Source organism: Otolemur garnettii, unplaced genomic scaffold (genome assembly GCF_000181295.1).
Source record: "Otolemur garnettii isolate 467f Iridium unplaced genomic scaffold, OtoGar3 scaffold00096, whole genome shotgun sequence".
NCBI lineage: Eukaryota > Metazoa > Chordata > Mammalia > Primates > Galagidae > Otolemur > Otolemur garnettii.
Window position 1 is genome coordinate 5,633,856 of NW_003852491.1, and position 17,562 is coordinate 5,651,417.

The window sequence follows — 17,562 nt, forward strand, 5'->3', positions numbered from 1 at the left end:
TTTGAGACAGAGTCTCGCCCTGGGTAGAGTGCCTAGAGTCATTATAGCTCACAGCAACCTCAAACTCTTAGGCTCAAGCAATCCTCTTGTCTCAGCCTCCTGAGTAGCTGGGATTACAGGTGCCTGCCACAATGCCTGGATAATTTTTTCTCTTTTTTAGTAGAAACGGGATCTGGCTCTTGCTCAGGCTGGTCTCAAATTCCTGAGCTCAAGTAATCCACCTGACCAAATCTGAATTTCTTGATAACTTAATGTTCTTTACAATTAGATTGCTTGGCAGCCCCCCACAAACTCCTGCTGTCCGCAGCAAGGGGCTGCCTGACTCCGGGGAAGCTGTGCCTACCTCCTGCTCTGCTTTGTCACCTTTCATCCTAGGCTTCTTTAGCCCTGCAGGACACAGGCTCCCACTCAGAGGAGCAGACAGGGACCTGTTGTACGGTCTCATGGGACTGGATTTCCAAACTAATTCTGAGCCTTTACTCAAGAACAGCCAACAGTGACTTGAAAAGACATACCTGGTTTTGCTGATCATTCATTCATTCATTCACCAGGCACCTGTCACGCCCCCAGTACCTGTTATGCCCCAGGCACCTGTCACACCCCCGGGCACTGTGCTGGCACAAGACAGGCCCAGACTTCTGTGGCACTGCATTCTGGCTGGGAGCACAGACAAGAAGCACACGAATACATGTTCAGTCAAGCATTGCCCAGCAGTGGGAATATGATACAAGAAAAGTGTCATAAGGCAATTTTATCATTACGTGGATATCACAGAGTATACTTATACATACAAACCTACATGATAGAGCCTGCTGTGCTCCTCGGCTACAAACCTGTGCAGTGTTGCTGCACTGAATACAGTAAGCCTTTGGGTGTCTAGCATATCTGAACATAGGAAAAGTACAGTGAAAACATGGCACTACAATCTTATGGGACCTCTCTCATATATGTAGTTCATCACTGACCAGAACCTCATTATGACTGTATGATAATAATTGCCAACGTTTATTAACTTTTTGTTAGCGTGTGCCAAGCACTACTCCAAGGGGAACTTAGCGAGAATCCCTCATGGAAGACTCACCACGATACCAAGGAAAATACTGCCTTAGTTCTGGCTTTACAGGTGGGGAAACTGAGGCACAGACTGGTCAAGAAACTTTCCCAAGGTCACACAGTTGGGAAGGGGCAGAACTGGGGTCAAAACTCCAGCTGTCTTTGAGACCAGAGTCTGAGCTTTTAACCAGTAGGCTAAATAAATAAACCAGGGAAAGTTACAAAGCGATAGTTGGCCTTTGTAACTTTGGGGAGCCAATAGCTAATTCCCTCATTTTCCCACCAAAGTTGGGAAACAGGTGAGAGATGGGTGTGGGACTCTGAGAGGAAGAGAGCCACTGCTTCCTTCATACCTGGTAAGAGCAGGGCAGTGGCACTCAGCATTGCCCCTCTGAAGCAGGTAGGCCCCACCCCAGGTGTTGGCCAGTGGAAGTGGACTGTGTGCTCAGAGGTCACCCTACTTCTCCCACAGGAAGGAGAAAGGAAGCAGGGAGAGGTGGATTCAGCCTCTGGGGCTTCATGCCCCTGCATTCTCTGATCCCATCTGCTTTCTGGTCCCATCTGCTGTGTTATATTCTGAGCCCAGGGCAGGGAGTGTGCAGCAGAGAGGAAGGCAGAAGTGATCTTCCCACTACCTGACAAAGTGAGGCCCAGTTCATAGGTGAATTTGAAGGAGAGACTGGCACTTGACAGACTTAAAGCCTGTGAAGATGCTAAGATAGGACTCTGGGGCTGTGAAGAAGCCTTCTCAGAGGAGGAGGTGTTGCAGGTGGGACAGGAATGACAGCAGGCCCAGCCAAAGGCACAGCCTTTCAGGTGCAGGGAGCTGCAAGCACAAAAGGCCACAGTGAGTCCTGGTGCTCACAGACCTCTGCTGGCTCTGAGCCCTGGAGCCACTTTCCCCAAACTTGACCCATGTAAACCTGCCATATCCACAAAACCACCCACACTACTTTTTAACTTATGTAAACTAGTCACTTATGTTCCTAACTTCCTCCCTTCCTTTCCTCTTTCCCTCTGTTTCTGTCCTTCCTTCCTCTTTTTCTCTCCCTTTTTCTTTCTTTCATAGCTCTAGTGTTGTTCTAAGCAATAATATTTATGAAATCAAGGGTTTGACATGCTGGTTACCTATTTTTTTCCTTACACTTTAGGTTATATAATTGCTTAAAAACCACGTATCTACCTAGCATCTAAAATCATCCCCTGTCCCCACGTACTCCAGGCGTCCCACTTTGGAAACACTGACCTAAGGGGAAAGTCAGACTCTGCAGTGTGGTCCTCAGACTATTCCTTGTCTGGAGCCACTCACCAGCCTAGCCTTCAGTGCTCACCTCAGCCTTCCAGCCCTCACCAAACTTGCATACACCATTCCCCATGTCTAGAATGCCCGCACCTTAATGCCCCTGGTAACAGCCTAGTCATCCATAAGGACCCTCTTCACCATTGGCTCCCCGCACACCTGCCAACCATGTCCTCCACACACATGCTCCTCAGAGTCCCTGGGACCAGGCCTTTCTTCTATCTGAGCCCTGCTCTCTCATCCACTTAACTGTCCTTTTCCTCAACTCAGCTGTGAGCTCTGTGAAGGCAGTGATTGTGTTTTACTGTGCTCCCTGGACTCCAGGATGGCCTCAGTGGCACCACTGCTTGATGTGGCATGCCGCCAGTTAGCCCTAACACCCCATTGATTGTGAGACTTGGCCCCATTCATAAACGTTAAAACTGGAAAACCTGTGGGTATCCCAGAATATTTCATTCATTTACCAAAACATGCTGGGCACACCACGTCTCTCAGCAAACTTGTTTGGTTGTCTGCATTATTCACATCTCTAATCCCAAACTAGCAAGGACACAGAGTAGTTCCATAAATATTTCTTGAATGAGTAAGTGAAGGAATAATAATAAACAAATGCCTGAACAGAATGCTCCAACCCTGCTTGCACTTGGTATCTGACATATAAACAATTGATTTCCTGTAGGTAATAAAAGAGAAAGGAATTTGTCTGCAAAGCGGAAGGACAACGCTGAGGTCTTCATTCCCAGCAAATTTGAGCCAAACCTGAATCCCCAGCCCCCTGCTGTGTTTCCCAACCAGGAGAGAACTTGCTCCAGTAAGAATTCGGGGGCTCTTGAGCAGGGGAGCAGGGCCGGGTCATTCTCCAGGGGTGCTGTGATGGGAGGCCTCGCTCCATTACCTTTCCTCACCAAGGGCTGAGCTGACCTTTAGTAAATGTATAAGGGTTCTCCAGAGAAACAGAACCAAGAGTGTATGTATATATAAAGAGAAAGAGATTATTATAAGGAATTGGCTCACAAAATTTTGGAGGCTGGCAAGTCCAATCTCCAGGGTGTGTCAGCAGGGTAGAGACCCAGCAGGAGCTGATGTTCCAGTTCAAAGGCCGTCAGAAGTTCAAAGCAGTCTGCAAGGGAGAAGTCTCTCTTACTTGAGAAAGAATTGATCCTTTTATTCTATTCAGGCCTTGGACTAATTGGATAAGGCCCACTCACTTGTGGAGGGCAATCTGCTTTACTCAACTGATTAATATGTTAATCTCATCTCAAAATGCCCTTTTAGAAACACTCAGGATGATGCTTGACCAAATATCTAGGATCCCTGTGGCCCAGTCAAGTTGATACATAAAATTAAACATCACAGTTGCTTTCTGAATCTACAACTGAGATGTGCTTATACTTGAACATTTCTTTTATTTTGTTTTATTTTCAAATTGATTTGCTTACTTTATATGGGTAATAATACATGCAAATAGTATAAGATTCTGAAGGTACAAAAGAGTTTATGGTGAAAGACTCTTTTAATGAAATGAGAGTTACATTTATTGAGCACTTGCCATGAGCTAGCCACCGTTATAAGTTTTTATGTTTATCATCTCCCACAATCCTTGCAACTTTCCTTTGAGGTAGGTTCTCCAAGGCATAGAGCAGGTGATTCACACAGCTGGAAAGTGGCAATAGACTGGAAAGTGGCAGCTGAGGCTTTTATATCAGGGGCTGGCACAAGGAACCTTGTCTGTTGGGAGCCAGGGTGGACACGAGGTGACCAGGGAGGAGGCCAGGTTGTTCAGGGTGGAGAGGGTAGTGCCTCAGTCTCTGAATGTTACCAGTGGATGGAATTAGACAATAATTTGGCTTGTTGAGGAGTCAGGTTGTAGGTAAAAGACTAGGTGTGACTTTTTATCCTGAACAATTTAGAGCAGCAATTCTCAACCTGTGGGTTGCTGCGTGCTGTACTAAAGGGCTGCGGCATTAAGAAGGTTGAGAACCGGCTTGGCGCCTGTGGCTCAAGCGGCTAAGGCGCCAGCCACATACACCTAAGGTGGCGGGTTCGAATCCCCAGCCCGGGCCCGCCAAACAACAATGATGGCTGCAACCAAAAAAATGGCCAGGCATTGTGGCGGGTGCCTGTAGTCCCAGCTACTTGGGAGGCTGAAGCAGGAGACTCGCTTGAGCCCGGGAGTTGGAGGTTGCTGTGAGCGTGATGCCATGGTACTCTACCCAGGGGGATAGCTTGAGGCTCCGTCTCAAAAAAAAAAAAAAAAAAAAAAAAGGTTGAGAACCACCGATGTAGAGTGAAAACCTGGATAGGGGGATCCTGCAGTGAAGAGGGACCCTGGCTTATCACTTAAATATTTGTTCCCTCCAAAACTCAGGTCAAAATTTAATCTCTAAGTGGCAGGATTGAGAAGTGAGGCTTTAGCCAGGTACAGTGGCTCATGCCTGTAATTCTGACACTCTGGGAGGCCGAGGCAGGTGGACTGCTTAAGCTCAGGAGTTTGAGACAAGCCTGAGCATGAGTGAGACACCTTTTTCTACTAAGAACAGAATAATTAGCCAGGAGTGGTAGTGGACACCTCTAGTCTCAGCTATTTGGGAAGCTGAGGCAGGAGGATTGCTTAAGCCCAGGAGTTTGAGGTTGCTATAAGCTAGGCTGATGCCACTGCACCCTAACCTGGGCAATAGAGTGAAATTCTATCTCAAAAACACAAAAAGAGCCAGGTACAGTGGCTGACACCTGTAATACTAGTATTCTGGAAGGCCAAGGCCAGTGGGTTGCCTAAGGTTGGAGTTTGAGACTAGCTTGAGCACAAATGAGAACTGGTCTCTATTAAAAATAGGAAAATTAGCCAAGCATTGTGGCTGGCACCTGTAGTCCCAGCTACTCAGGAGGTTGAGGCAAGGAGATCACTTGAGTCCAAGAGTTTGAGGTTGCTGTGAGCTGTTATGTCATGGCAGTCTACCGAGGACATGGAGTGAGACTCTGTCTCAAAAAAAAAAAAAAAAAAAGAGAGAGAGAGGTGAGGCCTTTAATGGGTGATTGGATCATGTAAGCTCTGCCCTTGTTAACAAGCTAATCCATTCATGGATTAATGGGTTGATGGGTTATCACAGGAGCGGGACTGGTGGCTTTGTAAGAAGAAGAAGAGACATCTGAGCTAGCATGCCCAGCCCCCTCTCCATGCAATGCCCAGCACCACCAAGAAGGAGGCCCTCCCCAGATGCAGCCCCTTGATCTTGGAGTTCTCAGCCTCCATAACCATAAGAAAGAAATTTATGTTTCCTTATACATTACCTGGTTTATTGTTAAAAACAACAGAAAACTGTCTAAAGCCCTGGGGTAGGACCTGAGTCTGTGTCATTAGCAAAGGAAACTCAGGCAACCCAGGTCCCCAGAACTGGGATCTGTGCATGCATAAGCCCACAGTGCTGAGACTCCTGTGGCAGGTCTCTGATCTGCATCCTGCTACAGTCAGGAGTGACCCAGGAACTGTGGACAAACAGAGCATCCTGGCCTGAGGAGCCAGAATCTGATGGGGCAAAGTCAGCACCACGCTGGCTCCTAGGGACTTCTTGGCAAATCCCAGAGCTGAGACCTGGGAGAAGCCTGCCAGGGACCCAAGGGAGACAGAGGTGGGATGCAACCACTGCAGGCATGTCATGGTCCTTGCAGTGGTAAGGTCACCAAGGTGTCACATTGAGAAATAGATAATGGAGAAATGATCTATAGGAGTCAAGAAAAGGATGCAACATGTAAGATGTCAGAAAAATCTGGCAAATTTGGGCTCTCCCAGCTCTGGTCAGATGGGAGCTGGGGAAGAGAGGGGGAGAAGGAGCTGTGGAACCAGATGGCAGCCTGGGTCAGCGGAGGAGCTCCCACAGCGGGTGAAGATGGGGCGGCATTGTTTCTTTTACATCTCCTGCAGCAGCCCCACTGACTGCTACTTGAGCTGACAGACCTCCAGCCTCTCCTGCTGGTGCTGTCTTCACTTTGTGTAAGGAAATTAAATTTTTTTCAGAAGTTCCTCCAAAAGAAGTTAAACAAATGAAACCCGGGGTAGTGTGCCACTGCACAAAATCTCTCAGAGCCTCCAGAAGGGTGGGAGTGGCCCAGTGCTGACCCTATACCTTTTCCAGCTACCCTCCTGAGCTAACTAGAACTTCCTTCTTTCATAATGTGCTATGATCACTATTTTTTCCATATCTGAGTAATAAAAGAGGTAAAACTTACAAAGCATAGAACTAGCTCCAGAGCAGTGTGTAGTACCACACATTTAATCTTATATTTGATCATCTAGACAGTCCTGTGCCCAGAGGTACTGCTGCTGTCAACATTATTGTACTGAGGAAACTGGGGCACAGAGAGGTTAAGGAATCTATCCAAGGTCACACAGCCTATAAGTGGTGAAGCCACTTTGAGAAGTATTTTAGAACATGGGAGGCAGAATTTCTACTCTTTTTTTTTTTCTTCTGTTATTTATCAAGAGGCAACACAATCTCTGCTCTTAACTATTCACCCTCCTCATGGGCTAGCTAAACTACTATTTCCTTTCCTTTCCTATCCTGTCCTGTCCTGTCTCACTGTCACCCTGGGTAGAGTGCTGTGGTATTAGCTCAGCTCACAGAGACCTCAAACTCTTGGGCTCAAGAGATTCTCTTGCCTCAGCCTCCCAGGTGGCTGAGGCTATAGGCACCTGCCACAACCAATGCCCTGCTAGTTTTCCTATTTTTAATAGAGATGGGATCTGGCTCTTGCTCAGACTGGTCTTGAACTCCTGAACTCAAGCTATCCACCCACCTCTATCTCCCAGAATGCTAGGATTATAGGCATGAGCCAACACACCTGGCCCACTATTATTTTCTTTTAAAAATACCTACCCACATCAGCTTAGTCCTAAGGAGTAACATGCCTAAAAACAACATGTTTGAGTCACTTATTATATTTTTTTCTAATGCTCATTAATATAAATATATTGATGTTTTTAAAAAATTAAGCCATGTATCAACTAAAATCATCTGGTATACTGTATTAGTTTGCTAAGGCTGCCATAACAAAGTACCACCATCTGAGTGGCTTAAACAATGGAAATGTACTAGCTCACAGTTCTCAAGCTAGAAGTCCAAGATCAAAGAGTTGACAGGGCCGTCCTCTGAAGGCACTAGGGAAAGGTCTTTCTAGTCCTCTTTCCTAGTTTCTGGTAATTCCTTAGCTTGTGGCACCGTAATTCCAGTCTGTGACATGACATTCTCCCTTATGTGCATATCTGTCCCTGTGCCCAAATTAGCCGTTTTTAGAAAGACAGATTAAGGTCCACCATAATGACCTCCTCTTAACATAATCGTTTACCAAGACCCTATTTCCAAACAAGGTCATATTCATAGGCACTAGGGGTTAAGACTTCAACATCTTGTAAGGGTACATGTCAAATTTATTAAGAGTATAAATGTCTTAACACAACAAGTAAGTGAGGTGAAGGCTATGTTAACCAGTTTTATGTAAGCATTCCAAATTGTGTATAAAATCAGCATATTGTACCCCATAAATGCATTAATGTATGCAGTTATGATTTAATAATTAAAAAAAAAGACTTCAACATCTTTCTAAAGGACACAATTCAACCCAAAACAGATACCTTTATGGACAACACTTTGAGAAATAGGGCTTCATTTAATTAATCTGTAATCTGCCTTTCTCTAGACATGGTCCAACAAATGATATATAGTGTATAGTACAAGACCATAAAAAAATACATGAGGAAAGAGGGTGAAGAAAAAACAAGAGTAGGAAAAGAAGATGAAGCAAGGAGGTAAACAAATGAATGCCTAATGTAGTTACTGTTGTGACTCTGAGGTTCCTGGCCATCAAGGCAAAGAAGTATGCATTCATAAAAAACACATGTCTGGGTCTATCTGATAAAAATTAGGTTACCAGCTGTTCTGATATTTGGTTCTTACAACAATTTGTCCCATCAATATTCTTTTTTCTTTTTTTGCAGTTTTTGGCTGGGGCTGGGTTTGAACTGGCCACCTCCGGCATATGGGGCTAGCGGCCCCACTCCTTTGAGCCACAGGCACTGCCCCTCATCAATATTCTTAAAGAGGACACTGTTAGAGTAGCAGAATCCTTACTTTAATTAGGTTTGGGTCTCAGCCTTTATCTATGAAATATACCTGTCTCCTACATAAGTCAAATTTGAAGACAGAATTCTATGGCTAAGAGGAAAATTGAAAACTCCAGCATGTCACTACCTTCACACTGAAATGGGATTACAGTTGAGCCACACCTTACCCAATATTAGGCTCAAAAAGTGTAGGAGGTCAAAGCTACTCTTAGAAATCCCTCTTATTGATGATTAAATGCAGCATATAGATGACCTCATATAGATATGTCATTTCTCAGCAAGCCTAAGACAGTCTCTCTTCCTATGTAGGAAAAATCATGGCTCCTTGGCTAATCCCCAGATAAAACAGTTGGCCTTGTGTAGAGTTTTAAGAAAAAATGTGTGTTTTTAAACACTGGCATCCTGCTGAGGGTGCTGGAATATATTTACATCACCAGAGGCACATGGAACCTGAGAGAGTGGGCTGCTTACATGCTTTACTCTGTATTGGTAGGGCCGTCTTCTTTGGTGCATACAAAATTAGACTTTATATATCTTCTTAGTGAATTGAACGTTTTATTATCACATATTGTCTTTCTTTTGCTCTAGTAATGCTTTTTGCCTTAAAATCTACTTTGATACAGAGATATTCAGCTTTCTTTTGGTTATTATTTATTTTTTCATCAACTTACTTCCAAACTTTCTGTATCTTTATATTAAGGTTTGTTTCTTGTGTGCAGTATGTAATTGGTTTTTATTATTATCCTCTAACAATCTGTGTGTTTTAATGGGAACATTTAGTCCATTTACGTTTAATGTAATTGCTGATATATTTGAGTTTAAATCTACCATCTTATTGTTTGCTTTTTATTTGTTCCGCTTGTTTATGTTCCTCTTTCTCTCCTTTCTTGCCTTCTTTTGAACTGATTGCTTTGTGCATTCCTCTCTTTTCCTCTCTATTAGCTTGTTAGTTGTATATTCTTTTATTATTCTTCTAGTCATTACAAGAGATTACAACATGCATTCTTGACTTATTAGAGTTTACTTTAAATTAGCAAGTTTACCATTTCTCGTTCAGTAGAAGTACCTTACAACTCCATAACTCCATTTATTCCCCTCCCAACTTAAATGCATTTTAAGTCTCTCTAGGCTTTAAACTCCACTAGACATTGTTGTTATTATTATTTTATACAGCCAGTAGTAATTTGGATTTTCCCACATGGTTAACTTTTCTGTGCCCTTCACTCATGGCTACTTCCAGTTTGCCCTCATTCTCAGACTGTAGCACTTCAGTCTGTCACAGCTCAGCTCAGCTTCTCAGTCAGTGTAGCCTCTTTAGAATCAGCAGCACCTTGGGAAGAAAGGCCTCCCACATGTTGGCTTCACCTCTCTGGGTTGCTTTCTTCTTTCTTCTCTTGGTCATGTAATTCCTCCTTACTCTTTATGCCTTCTAACATTTTTTTTTCTTTTGGGCGGGCACTAGCTTTGAACCCACCACCTCTGGTATATGGGGCCAGTACCCTACTCCTTTGAGCCACAGGCACCACCCCAACATTTCTCTTTTCAGGCAGATTTTATAATAATTGGTCCAAGTTTTCTGGTTGTGTTCTAGGCAAAGATGGGTCTGAATGAACTAGTCTGCCATTCTAGAAGTGTAACCTATTGCCTGCACTCTTTGAAGAGTTATTTCTCCCCTTGCTCCTTTTTCTTTGGCTAAGCCCATAAAATTGAATTTGTGTCAATTAAATGTGCATATAATGCAACTCCATGATAGCATCATTCCTCTCTATCATTATAATTGTCCCTATTCTAATGCAAGGGCCTCATGTCCTATATTACTCCAGCCTTTATGTATAAACCTCTATAACCCTTCAAAGAAAAACTAATATAGTCTCCTTCCAAAGACTATATAGTCCTTTAAGAGACTGTTGTCTTCTTGGGGGGGGGGGAGTGAAAGAACATTAGTCTTTAATGCAGAAAGTTTACTGTCCAAGTTGTTCGAGTGCTTCAGGGAAGTGGTATATCTGAACTACTATTCCCAGACAAGCTACCATCCACAGAAATAAAGTAACACCCCTCAATGTGAGTGAATGAGAGAACCTTGACAGCCCTGTAGTTAGCGTTTCTGTCAGGAGAACCTATAACAGAAAAGCCATTCCGCCATAATCCAGACCTTCATATTAGTCAGTGTTCATTAACAGCCAGTGACAGAAATCCAAATTGGCTTAAACAACAAATGAAAATGTGTTGCCCACAGACCTGGAAATTCCAGGGTTGTAGACTTGGTCTCAGGCATGGTAGGATTCTGCTGCTCAGATGCTATCACAGGAAGCTCTTTCATCACTTAGGTCTAGTCCAAGTTCTCAAACTTGGGATATGCATCAGAATTAGTTACAAAGCCAGTTAAAACTCAGATTGTTGGACTGGGCATGGTGACTCATGCCTGTAATCCTAGCCCTCTGGGAGCCCAAGATGGGTGTGTTGCCTAAGCTCAGGAGTTCAAGGCCAGCTGAGCAAGAGCAAGACCCTGTCTCTACTAAAAATAGAAAATCAGCTAGGCATTGTGGCAGGCATCTGTAGTCCTAGCTACTCAGGAGGCTGAGGCAAGAAGAAAGCTAGAGCTGAGGTTGCTGTGAGCTATGATGCCAAAGCACTCTATCTAGGGCAAGAGTGAGATTCTGTCTCAAACAAACAAACAAACAAACAAAAACAGATTATTGGAACTCAGCCCACAATTTGGGATTTACTAGATCTGTGATGGAACATAAGCATTTTAATTCCTATCAAGTTCCCAAGTGATTCTGATGTTACTTTTCCATGGACCACACTTTGAGAACCACATCTCTAGTCACGGTCAGGCAGTTGTTGCCTATGTGGCCCAGAAATAGTTCCCAGTGGCTCCAGGCTCCCTTCTACCTGCTTTGCAACCCCAGGAGAAAGAGTATTGCTTTCCTAGTTCTGATGGGAATCCAAGAACCAGCTCTTTCCTGAGCTAATCTCCATTCCCCGTGGTCAGGGAGTGGTAGTTCCCTCATCGACCAGGCTGGGCCAGGAGAGGGTCATCTTCACCCAAAAAACTGAGGGAGTGAGGCCAGGTGGTTCCCCAGAGGGAAACCTGGTGCTGTGAAGATCAGGGCTCTGAGGAGACCAAAATCTGCTGTTCATTTTCTATAAAGATTGACTACATGAGAAATTTTGCTACAGATTCTTCAGAAGTAGAGTGTAGAGTAACAGACTTGAACATCTGAGGGGAAGGAGTAGAAGTCATTTAGTCTGGGGTCTTTGATTGCCTCCCTTGAAAATCCCATGCATTCCTGGGCTTTAGGAGTGACAGCAGCAGAAGTGTAAGTGTTAAGGTTACAGACAGCACCTGCCATGAAGAGGCCCCAGAAGAAGCTCTAACGGTGACAGGGTCATAGGCCTTGAGAAGCCAGATGTGTCAGCTGGTTATTACTGCCTGACAATCCACCCCAAAGTGTAGTGGCTTAAAACAGCAACTTTATTATTATTGGTCATGAGCCTTCAGGTGAACTGGGCAGTTCTGTAGCGAGCTAGCAGGTGGCTAGGCCAGATGGCCTAGGACTCTAGGACAGCCTCACTCACGTCTGGTAGTTAAATTTGTCTTGAGGACCTTGACTGGGACAGCTCATCTCAGCTCCATGTGGTCTTATTATCCAGCCCTGGTGGTCTCAGGGCAGCAAGAGAGCACAAGGCCCATCATGTGGGTGCTTTTAAAAGACTGCTTGGTCATGATTGCTAACATCCTGTTAGCCAAAGAGAGTCACTAGGCCAAGCCCAGCTAGAGAAATAGACTTCCTCTTGATGGGAAATGATGAGAAAATCACACTGCAAAGCGGTCCATGGACCAGGATGGGAGGAATTTATGGCCACGTTTAGTGATCTCCTGTGCCATGGGAAGCCTGAGGATACTGGGACACCTTGAAATGCTTGGAGGCTTTGGAGTCCTCAGGTACAGGTCACTGTACCAGGGTGCACATCCTCTTCTTCACCTCCCCCTTGGAGTTTCAAGGCTGGCGTGGACCTCTCACGACAAAACGGGCTAAATCTGCTGTTTCCCTGACCTTTTGCCATACGTAGTGTACAGTTTCCAGGCCTACCAAGCATGTGACTTCTGTCCCCATCTAAAGGGATTGGCACCACCTAGCTCCAGCCAATGTGTGCCACATACTATGAATTCTGGTCCAGAGTTGCCAGATGGTTTACTTTTCAAGAGACGCCAGGAATCCCAATTTTCAGGTGGATTTCCTCTTTTTTTTAAAGCTTGGCGTTTACTTCCAATTTTTCTAAAAGAGTGAAAGTTACACAACACAGATCTGTAGGCAGGCTATGCATGTGGGCTGCCAGTTTATGATTGCTGTAATAATCCCTTGTCCTCTGATTTCATATTCCCCATTTCAGTGGGTTCCTGGGTGACCTCTAAGGCCCCTTGCATATAGTAAGGGGTAATTTGGAGAGACTCTGAATTTAAGCTTTCCGAGTCACAGCTGGCGGATGGGATCAAGTCACCTGGCTGGTGAGCCAACTGACAGCCTTAAGGCCTCACGTCTTCTTTGTGACATGTGTTGCATGCATGGTAAATCTCCTGAATTGATGCACTTTTTGTTTTTCTGGAAGAAAGAAGAAAGCCAAGCTCTGGTGAAGCAAAAAGAAAGTGAAGTTATCGGAAGAGGGATGGTTCTCAACCAGAAAAGAGCATTTTGGGATAAATTAAAATGTGCAATTGGGCTTTTGCCAGTGGCAGCAGTTTACTGTGTGAGTAAATCTACTATTCTCTAGATCTGTGATGAGAATAAATCCACCTTTGTGTGGTGTTCAGACCGGCATTCACCCAAGTGACCGATGGGAGCATCAAAAAGAGTTAAAAGGTGGTTACCTCGCACAGTATGAGGAAATGTACAGCAGAGTAGTGACTTGGAAGAACTTGGGCACCAACTTCAGATGGTGCTGGGAAGCCACGGTGGGGCAAGCTCTGACAGCAGAGCTGCGAAGTTGACCTTCACTTGGAGAGCAGGTGATTTAATTTTTAAAAGCATCTTCTTAGCATAATATGACTCAAAGGGCACACGCAGCGCCTGGTGATCACTTTGCTAGAGGAGCATTGCCTCCCAAATGAAAGACACTCAGGGACAAAAGGTTTGTGCAGATAAAACTGGTCCCTGCTGGAAGAAAATGACTTCATGAATATCCTTTTGCAAGAAGAAGTGAGTGCAGGGTTGCAGCGGCCAAGGACAGAGCACCTCACCTGCTCGTGGGCCACGGGTAGTAGGCTGCCTCGCTACACCAGGGTCACTGTTCTGCCCCAGCTTCAGACCAGTGAGGCCCAGGAGAAAGAACCTCTTGGCCACATATTGCCAGTAAAAAGCTAAGGGTCAACACACAGCTCTTTTTAGACAGATTTTGTAAGTGCTGTATGTGGGAAACAGCGAAGGAGCTTGTGAATTTCAGGTGCTGCCCGAGCCTTCTGCCAACACTGGCATTTGCACCCCAAATGTCAGGGTGCTAGTGTGTGTGTTCAGCTTTACACATGATCTTGGTCCCTTATTTATAGAATTGTCTATAGGGCCTGAAGGGGGCTTGAGTTTTTCAGCTGTGATTTACTGCAGGTGATAGAGAAAACCATATGCTTTAGTGAGATTCACAAATCCCGAGATTTACGAGGTTTGGGATTGAAGTCATTTTTCATCCATTCATTTGACAAAAATTATAATGCCAAGTGCCAGGGATATGACAGCAAATAAGATGGGTGTGACCTCATGAAATAGCTGAGGCCTATAGGGCTTTGTGGCCTTGAGCCCCATGAGGACAGAGCCCCCACCTTCTCCACTTCCCTTGCCTCTGCAGTGGGCCGAGCTCTGCCCATCTCAGGGCCATAGCACCTGCTATTACCTGGGCCTGGAATAGCTGCCACATTTGGGTGGTCATGGGCTCACCGCCTTTGGGCCTCCAGTCAGATGTTCTATTCCCTGACTATGCTTTTCAAGTGACAACTACATTGCCTCCCGCCATGTTTCTACCCTGTTCACATGCCTGTCCGTGTCTGTCTGTACATGTGACTGTGAGGTCTATGAGGGCAGGAGTGTATCTGTTCCATCCTCTGCTGTACCTCCCTGCCCAGAGCAGTATCTCGCCCAATACTGTGCAGGTCGCATACCTGTGTAATGATGCGCCTTTGGCCTTGCTAGTGATACATTTCTGTGTCAGGAGCCAGGAGGTGTCTGTGCTTCAGCTCCAGTGCAGCTCAAGACCACATTCTTCAGCTTCCTTCATTCCTTTGGTCCTGTCCTACCAGCTATTTCAGGGACCTGATCCTTTTTGCCAGGAGTGAGGAAGATCCCTGTGGTCCTCCCCACCCATGTTTCCATCACAGTAGGATCCCCCACCATAGCTTAGGGAGCAGAGCTCCTTCCAAGCCTCCTATTCTCCACCCATGTTTGTTTGACCTCTCCCCCCTCCAGTGGCAGAGCAGGCCAAGTAACTGATGAGAAAGGCAACAAGGAAGACAAAGCAGGCTCCAGGGGGTGAGCAGAATCCCTGGGTCGCATTTCCAGCAGCTCTTTACTTTCCTGTCCCCTGGAGTTGCATTGATGACAAGAGACAGTACATCAAAGTCAGAAAGGGACCCAGTTGATGTTTATCATCTAGGCCATTCATCCACAGGGGCTATGAAGTTTCCTTTGGGTGCCCTTGACCCTCTGGGGGAGCAGTTTGGTAAGGAGTATGGCCTATATTAGTGCTGCCCCAGGGTTCTCACAGCAGTTCTTAGAAATTGCAGTAAGTCATCAACAAATAAAATTTTAAAAATTTCACATAAGTTTCAGAGTCTAGCTTTGCTTAAGCAGTAGAAAGCATTTAGCAATACTAGAAACATAGTCCTGTATGGCAAGGATTGGTAGGCTAGAGCTGGGGTGTGTCCTCATGCAGTAGCACTCAGCCCCTGAGTCAGTGTCACTCAGGGTGCCTGCCTCTGTCCGTGGGGCATTTGTATTCTCAGCCCCATTCCTGGCTGCCTGCAAAAGATGGTATTCCCTCATTTTATTACAGCCTGGTGTTCCCATAAAAACCCACAGTCCCGACAGCCCTGTGGCTGCTGTCCTGGAAGCCAGCCCAGCAGAGCCTCTGTCCATCTCCTGCCCTCTCCTGCCCTCGCCATTCTCGATGTTACTATTTGAACATTCAGATGCAACATGCTAGCAGGAGCAGGGCAGGAAAGTCAAGTGCTTCTACAGTGATCTTTAATAATCAACAGCTGATGGTTTACTGAGGTCATGAGGATGGAAGGAGGCTGTTTCTCTGTAGTCCTTGTACCAGGTTACATGTGTATACAGAACCCTCAAGAGGTAACACCTGCAAAGTCCTAGTTTGCTACAATCCAACAGGAATACCATTCTTTGATACTACTCTGAAATGAGCCAATCCAGTTGCCTATGTGACATTCACATTTCCAGCCCAGACTGCCCTCTCAAATTCTATACTCTTGCGTGCACAGGCCAACTTGACAGCGCTGCTCTGATGCCAAGCTCACATCTGAACCCAATTTGCCCCAAATTGAGACTCAGCCCTTCCCTTTCCTCCACCCATAGCCCTCCCCAGCTTGGTTGAAAACAACCCCATCTCCCACTTCTCAGACCAAAACCCTCAGAGTCATCCTTGATTTCTCTCTGTCTCTCCCACCTGCAGTGGACTGTTAGGGAATCCTGCTGACTGTCTTTAGTGGTTATCCAGAATCTGACCACACTCCATCCCTACCTCCACGACTGCCTTCTGTTACCAGGACAGTTGCAGCAGCCCCTGACTGGCTCTGCACCCTCCCCTCCCTTGAGCCTCCTCCCCTTAGCACCTAAGTCAAATCCATTCCTTCCCTGCTCTGAATCCTTCAGTGGCTCCCTATTTCCCTCAGAGTAAGGGCCTAAAAGGGACCTGCCCATCCCACTCTGGTTTCCTCTCAACCTACACCCCCTGAACTGCTCCTGCCGCACAGACACGTGGCTGTTCCAGAACACACCACATGCCTCCTACCTAGCGCTGGTGTCTGTGATGCACTTCCCTGATCCCCAATGAGGCCCACCCTGCTGCCCCGCACTCAGAATCTCCCTTACTCTGATCTGCTTTTCATGTTTTCCATGGTATTTTCTACCATCTAACACTCTATTTCTTTTTATTTTATAATTTCTCTGTAATTTTATTTCTACCTAATGTCTCTCATCATGAGGGGAGGGGACTCACTGTGCCCAGAGCCTGGCACAGATATGTATTTGTCCAAAGGATGAGATTCAGTAGGTAAAGCTCTAAGTATCCCAATAGAAATATTTTGAACGAAGTCATGTGTGGCAGCTCACACCTGTAATCTTAGCATTCTGGGAGGCCAAGGCGGGAAGATTACTTGAGCTCAGGAGTTGGAGACTAGCCTGAGCATGAGTGAGACCCTGCCTCTAAAAATAGTTGGGTGTTGTGGCAGGTGCCTATAGTCCCAGCTACTTGGGAAGCTGAGGCAAGAGAATCATTTGAGACTAAGAGTTTGAAGTTGCTGTGAGCTGTGATACCATGGCACTCCAGCAAGGCAACAAAGTATGGCACTCCAACAAGGGCAACAAAGTGAGACTCTGTCTCAAAAAAAAGAAAAAAATATTTTGAATGGTTCTATACTTAAATGAAACCTTTTTTGGCAGTCCTCTTGCCTCAGCCTCCTGAGTAGCTGAGATTATAGGTGTTTGCCACAACACCCGACTACTTTTCTATTTTTAGTAGAGACGGGAGTCTCACTCTTACTAAGGCTGGTCAAGATTACTGGATTACTGAGGCAGCTCTAGTAATCCACCTGCCTCAGCCTCCCAAAGTGCTAGGATTACAGGTGTGAGCCACCACAACTAGCTTTTAATGAAAAAAAAAATTTTTTTAATTGTTGGGGATTCATTGAGGATACAAGAAACCAGGTTACACTGATTGCATTTGTTAGGTAAAGTCCCTCTTATAACTATGTCTTGTAATTGGTGTGTTACACATCAAGACCCCACCCCCTCCCTCCTTCCCTCTCTCTACTCTTCATTTCCCCCACCCCTCTCCCTCCTCTCTCTCTCTCTCTCTCTCTGCTCTCCCC

General features: G+C 45.6%; 1 protein-coding gene across 1 annotated transcript in view; it reads left to right on the top strand.

The window, feature by feature from the left end:
* KIAA0556 (KIAA0556 ortholog) overlaps window positions 1-17,562 on the top strand; it is a 235,310-nt gene that overhangs the window by 140,164 nt on the left and 77,584 nt on the right. The window contains exon 8 of the mRNA XM_003795751.3: window positions 3,033-3,164. Within this exon, the coding sequence (XP_003795799.1) occupies window positions 3,033-3,164 (132 nt within the window). The remainder of the gene's footprint in view (window positions 1-3,032; window positions 3,165-17,562) is intronic.